The 6,049-nt window shown below is 66.6% G+C and overlaps 2 protein-coding genes across 4 annotated transcripts in view; both read right to left on the bottom strand.

Moving 5' to 3' along the window:
• LOC118155499 (protein fosB-like) overlaps positions 1-46 on the bottom strand; it is a 4,375-nt gene extending 4,329 nt beyond the window's left edge. Inside the window, 1 exon segment of the mRNA XM_035308802.1 lies at positions 33-46. Coding sequence (XP_035164693.1) covers positions 33-46 — 14 coding nt within the window.
• Positions 1-4,199, bottom strand: part of LOC118155501 (BRD4-interacting chromatin-remodeling complex-associated protein-like) — an 18,036-nt gene extending 13,837 nt beyond the window's left edge. The window contains exons 1-5 of one of the 3 annotated variants that reach the window (XM_035308806.1): positions 4,076-4,199; positions 3,924-3,969; positions 3,529-3,571; positions 3,121-3,186; positions 420-2,328 (exon numbers count right to left, since the gene is read on the bottom strand). In XM_035308806.1, the coding sequence (XP_035164697.1) occupies positions 420-2,328; positions 3,121-3,186; positions 3,529-3,571; positions 3,924-3,964 (2,059 nt within the window). In that variant the 5' untranslated portion in view covers positions 3,965-3,969; positions 4,076-4,199. Of the gene's footprint in view, positions 1-297; positions 2,329-3,120; positions 3,187-3,528; positions 3,572-3,923; positions 3,970-4,075 lie in introns of those variants that run through there. The other 2 variants (XM_035308804.1, XM_035308805.1) reach the window with 2 other exon arrangements.
• Positions 4,200-6,049: the final 1,850 nt, after the last annotated feature.

The raw sequence follows: 6,049 nt of genomic DNA, 5'->3' as shown, positions 1-6,049 counted from the left end.
ACGATCGGTCGCCGCGCGCGGTGATTCCTCACCGGCGAATTGTCATTTTTCACCCCCAAACCCCGATTTCCCACCAACCAACCCCGGCCGTCACCGACACGCGGGCGCCGCAGGCTTGACGCCGCCGGGCGGTGCCGGCCGACCCCGGGACTCGAGCGACCGAAACCCCCCGGCGGCTCGGAGCTGGCGCCCACGAGGCCACGAGCCCCTTCCCCGAGCCCCGCGGGGGCCGGGGGGGGTCCTCAGCCGTCGGAGCCCCGGTCCCCGAGCTCGGCGGCGCGAGGGTCCCCGAGGAATTCAGCCCCCGGGGGGGAAGCTACTCGCCTGCTGCAGGAACATCTGCATGGAGTCCTGGCTGATGACGGCGCCGGCGGCGGCCGCCTGGCCCAGGATGATCTTCTCGGGGCTGGAGGAGGCCAAGCCGGGGCTGGGCTGCGCCGGGGCGGGCGGCGGGGCGGGCGGCGGGGGCTGCACGCTCAGCTGCAGCGGCGGCGGCGCGGCGGGCGGCTGCGGGGCTGCCTGGACGGTGAGGATGGAGGAGGACTGCTCGGCGCCGGGGAGGAGGCCGGCGGCAGAGGCGGGCTGCGGCTGCACGAGGCCGGGGCTTTGGCTGCTGGCGGCGGCGGCGGGGGGCTGGATGCTGACGGCGGGGCCGAGGTTCTCGGCGGCGTTCAGCATGGCCACCTGGCTGGGCAGCGTCACCCCCTGGATCACCGTCTGGCCCGGCTGGCCGATGGCGCCGCCGGGCAGCGAGGCGGCCACCGCCGGCTGGCTCTGCGTGGTCAGGCTGCCGGCCAAGGAGACGGGCATCTGGAAGAGCGCCGGCTGCCCCACCTGGCCGGGCTGGAGCTGGATGGGCGCCGAGAGGATGTGAGCGGTGCCGTGGGCGTTCTGCGAGGTCAGCACCTGGCCCAGGTTGAGCTGCCCGGCGATGTTCTGGTTGGTGAGGATCTGCGCCGGCAGCGCCTGGTTGGCGATCAGCTGCCCGCCCGGCCCCGGGCTGGTGATGATGTGGGCCTGGCCGCTGGCGTGCGAGGCGGTCAGGATCTGGCCCCCCATGTTGGCCGGCAGGGCCGAGAGCTGCTGCGGGAGCTGCACGGCCGAGGCGCCCGCCAGCTGCCCGGGGAGCAGGAACTGGTTCTGGCCCTGCAGCACCGCCTGCGGCACGTGCTGCGCCGGGATGACGATGCTGCTGCCCTGGTTGAGGAGGTGAACGCTCATGGGCTTGCTGAGCGCCGGCTGCTGCGGCGGGGGCTGCTTGAAGACGTTGGCCGGCAGCCCCTGGGGGAAGCCCGAGAGGACGACGTTCTGGCCGGCCTTGCCGGTCATGAAGGTGAGGTTCTGCTGCGCCTTCTGCTGCTGCAGCGCCGCCTCGTTCTGGATGGTCAGGGTGGCATTGTTGGGGGCGAAGGGCTTGGGGGTGATCTGGTAGAGCTTCTGCTGCAGGACGCCGGCGGGCTTGGGCTGGATGGGGGTGGGCGTGCGGTGGATGATGACGTTCTGGGCCTGCACCAGGGGGCTGCTCAGGTTGGAGGTGACGGTGAGGGGCTGCGAGGCTGCGGCGCCGGCCACGCCGCCGAACATGGAGCTGCCGTTGAGCGTGGTGGTGGCCACGGCCGGCAGGTTCTTCTGGATGACGAGCCCGGCGCCCTGCGGCGAGACGCCGGCGGAGGCCAGCGTCACCTGCTGCTGCTCGGGGGCCGGCTGGGCGATGTAGCTGCCCACGGGCATGGCGGCCACCGGCGAGGGCTGCACCTGCTTGGCGATGATCTGCTGCGCCGGCTGGTTGATGGCCATCACCTGCTGCCCCACCACCTGGATGGGCGCGATGCCCAGCGTCCCGCCGGGGCTGCCGTTGGGCAGGCCCTGCAGGTTGGAGATGGGCTGGATGGTGACGTTCCCCAGGCCCACCTGCTGCAGGAAGGGCTGCACGCTGATGGCCTTGTTCACCACGTCCGCTCCCACCGGCTGCTGCACCAGCGCCTGGTGCGTCAGGACGGCGGGCTGCTGCAGCCCGATCAGGTCGGCGCCGCCGGAGAAGATCTGCGGGGCGCCGTCGGAGGCGGCCTGCACCACGGGCTGCAGGGTGGGCAGCTGGAAGGAGCCCAGGTCCAGCTCGGCCTCGGCCTCCAGCGTCTGCTCCGTGATGTTGGCCTCCTGCAGGCTCTGCTGCAGGATGTCGCAGGGCTGCTCCGAGCTGGGCAGGGCGGCGGCGGCGCCGGCCGGCGAGCCCAGGATGTCATCCTCCAGGAAGTCGAGGTCCACGCTCGGGGCGGGCTGGCTCTGCTCGGCGTTCAGGTGGTTGCCGGAGGGCTCCTGGACGTGCAGCTGGGACACGGGGAAAAGGGGGGGGGGGGAGAAAGGAGAAGGCGGTGAGCTGGGGGGGCACGGCGGAGGGGCGCGAGGCTCCCTGCCCTGCCCCGCGGTCCCGCCGGGGGCACGAAGCATCGCCCCGGTGCCCGCTGCGGCCACACCGACGGCGGAGCCCGGAGCCCACCCCTGGAGCCCCCCCAGGTGTAAGGAGCCAGCGGGGCCAGGGCGCGTTCCTCGCCTTCCCCTAATCCCTCGGGAACAAAAACCGAGGCTGCTGCCGGGGCCGGAGGGGGAATTCTGTTAAACGTGGAGGGAAAAATAAAAAAAAAAAGGACCTTCGTGCAGAAAATCCCGGGTTCTTGGGGCGAAAAAAATGGTTTTTGGGGATTTCTGCCTCTCGTTTCCCCTCGGCTGCGGCCGTGGGCTGCGAGGAAGCGGAGCGCTCCCTGATCCGCCCCGGGGGGAGCGAAGGGGACGGCAAGGAGCCGTTTCTGCTCAGAAAGTCCAGAATTTTCCCCCAAATTCCCCCCCTGGTGCCCTGGAGGGCTGAGAGCGCCGCTGCTCCTTCCCTGCTCTCCTTCCTCCCGCGTTTTCCAGCCCCCGAGCGTCGGCTTGGCTCCCCCCGACCTTCGGGGGGGGACCCCTGGGGGCCGCCGCTCTCCAGATGCGGGGAGCGACCCCCGCGTGCTGGGAACTGACCGAAAACGAGCCTCAAAACCCCCCCAAAAAAAACAAAAAAGGGGGGGGAAATACCGAGGGAGGTTTCTGAGCTACCGCTCCCCACGCGGAAATTGAGCCAATACGTACCCCAGCACCTTCAAAAAAGGCGCTGGCCGCATCTCCTGTGTTGTCCAGGAGATCATCGCTGTCGATCTGTAATTAAAAGGATTGAGTTTGCTTTAATTAAAGTATTAAAAATACGGAAAAAACACCAAAAAAGCCCAGTTCAGCGCTGAGTGGGAATGGCCGGGCGAGCTCCCCTCCCAGCCTTCCTGGGAGAACACCCGTTTTTGCCTGAAATGGCCCCAAAATCGAGCGGCGCCCGACCCCTTCTGCCGGGGTCCCCCACGCGCCGCAGCCGGGGTTGGGGGCGCGTGAGGACAAAGCCCTGCGGGGCCCGGGGCGAGGCGGGAAAAATCATTAAAAAAAGGGAAAAATCAGTAAAAAATAGAGTCGTGGAAGCGAAAGGGGAGAAGCTCCCAAGCCCCCGCTCACCTTCTCGGATCCATGGAGGAAGTCGTTCAGGGCCTGAGGGTCGCTGCAAAACAGGAGAGCAAAAAATCAGGGGGGCGAAAACGTTCGGGGCACGGACCCACGCGTGGATCCCTCGGCGCCTCGACGCCGCGCGGGGTGACGAGGAGCCGGGCGAAGCGCCCCAAGGCCCCCGGGAGGGTTCTTTTTTTTTTGGGGGGGGGGGGGACGGGCCAAAATAAACCACCGGAGTCCCGGCTTCCAGCGGTTTGGGAACGTCCCCGGGGTTATTTTTTCGAAGCCCGATGGAACCGAGGCCGGCGGAGGAAGGAAGCGAAGGCGGGCTCGCGGCGGGCCCGCTCGCGGCGCTTCCAGAGGCCGAGGCGCGGGAGGAGGGGGGGGGCGCGGGAGCCACTCACCAAATGACATCAAGCAAGCACCGGCCGTCTTCATCATCCATGTCAACTGCAAAGAGCGGAGAGACCCCGTTACTGCCGGCGAGGCGGCGGCGGCGCCGCGCGGAGAGCTGCTCCTCGATCCCCGGCGCCGCTCCTTCCCGCCGGGGACCTACCTATGGGCGCGCACCGCCACTCATCCTGCCCGGGACTGCCACAAAATCCCCGCGCAGTACCGGTTTTCTGCTCAGGTGCTGGAGGTCCTCTGGGCTTCAGCCTCCCTGAACACAAACGCCAGCGTTATTTGCGCGGGCTGAGCACGCGGGGAGGGTCACCGGCTCCCGACGCCATCCCGACCCCCCCCCCCGCCCCCTTTCCTCCCCCCTTCCTGCGAGGCAGACGAGCGCGAGACGAAGCCGGCGCCGATCCCGGCGCGAGCCGCGTGCGATGGGGTGGGATCGGGCCCCAAAACGCCCTTTTTTACAACCAAAATCGGTGGGCGGGGAGGAAGGTCGGCGGGTTCTTCCTACGCGAAGCCAAGCCAGCGCGGGACGGCGCGCGTGGGCCCCTCTGGCAGCGCCAGCGAGGTTTGGTGCAGGGTTTTGGGGCGTTTCTTTGCGTTTTTGGGGGTACGTTTAGCTTCCGAAGGGGGAGCCGAGGGTTTCTGCCCGATAACCTCAGCCCTGGCGCCCGGCCGCCCTCCTCGCAGAACCCTCCTGACGAGCGGGGCTGGGGAACGCTCGCTTTGGGTTTGTTTTTCTTTTTCCATCGTGTTTTTGGGGTGTCCCCCCCCCCTTTTTCCCTCCATTCGGATCCGCTGGGGGCTGGGCAGGGCTTCGAAGGCGCTGGGAGCCGGGCTCCCGAACAAGGCCACTAATAAACTCCGAGCTAACGAAGAAGAGACGCCAGCCAGCTCCCTGGGCACAAAAGGAGACGGGGAACGAGCGGGATTCCCAACGCGCTCCCCTCCCTTCGTGGCCACCCAATTCCCCCCGGGGCCACCCCATCAATTCCCTCCCACGCCGCCGTCCTTTGCCCATGGCGGCGGCGCCGCGCGCCCAAACCCTGCTGCCAACGCGCGCGGCGATGCGCCGGGGCCAAGCGCCAGGGCAGGAGGCACGGTGTGACCGTGATTTGGGGGTGCACCACGGTCATGTCCCTGATTTGGGGGCGCGTCATGACTGCAACCGTGATTTGGGGGTGCACCACGGTCATGTCCCCGATTTGGGGGCGCGTCATGACTGTGACCGTGATTTTGGGGTGCGCCACGACCATGACCATGATTTGGGGGCGCACCATGATCATGTCCGTGATTTGGGGGTGCACCATGATCATGCCCGTGATTTGGGGGCACACCATGATCATGTCCATGATTTGGGGGTGCACCACGATCATGCCCGTGATTTGGGGGCGCGTCACAATCATGACCCTGATTTGGGGGCGTGTCACAACCGTGACCATGATCTGGGGGTGCACCACGATCATGCCCATGATTTGGGGGCTCACCATGACCGTGACCGTGATTTGGGGGCACGTCACAATCACGTCTGTGATTTGGGGGTGCGTCACAACCAGGTCCATGATTTGGGGGTGCATCATAATCACGTCTGTGATTTGGGGGCGCACCGCAACCGTGTCCATGATTTGGGGGCGTACCACGGTCATGTCCCTGATTTGGGGGTGCATCACAATCATATCCGTGATTTGGGGGCGCACCATGACCATGACCGTGATTTGGGGGCTCACCATGACTGTGACCGTGATTTGGGGGCTCACCACAATCATGTCCCTGATTTGGGGGCTCACCACAATCATGCCCCTGATTTGGGGCGCGTCACAATCATGCCTGAGATTTGGGGGCTCACCATGATCATGTCCACAATTTGGGGGCGCACAACAATCACGTCTGTGATTTGGGGGCGCACCACGATCGTGTCCCTGATTTGGGGGGCGCACCATGACCGTGACCGTGATTTGGAGGCACGTCACAATCATGTCTGTGATCTGGGGGCACGTCACAACCGTGTCCCTGATTTGGGGGCACACCATGATCATGTCCCTGATTTGGGGGTCACCACAACCATGTCCCTGATTTGGGGGCGTGTCACAATCATGCCTGAGATTTGGGGGCGCACCACAATCATATCCGT

This window comes from Oxyura jamaicensis, chromosome 32 (assembly GCF_011077185.1).
Source record: "Oxyura jamaicensis isolate SHBP4307 breed ruddy duck chromosome 32, BPBGC_Ojam_1.0, whole genome shotgun sequence".
NCBI classification, from domain to species: Eukaryota; Metazoa; Chordata; class Aves; order Anseriformes; family Anatidae; genus Oxyura; species Oxyura jamaicensis.
Note: the sequence above shows the minus strand (reverse complement) of the source record. Positions and strands in the feature narration are given on the sequence as shown.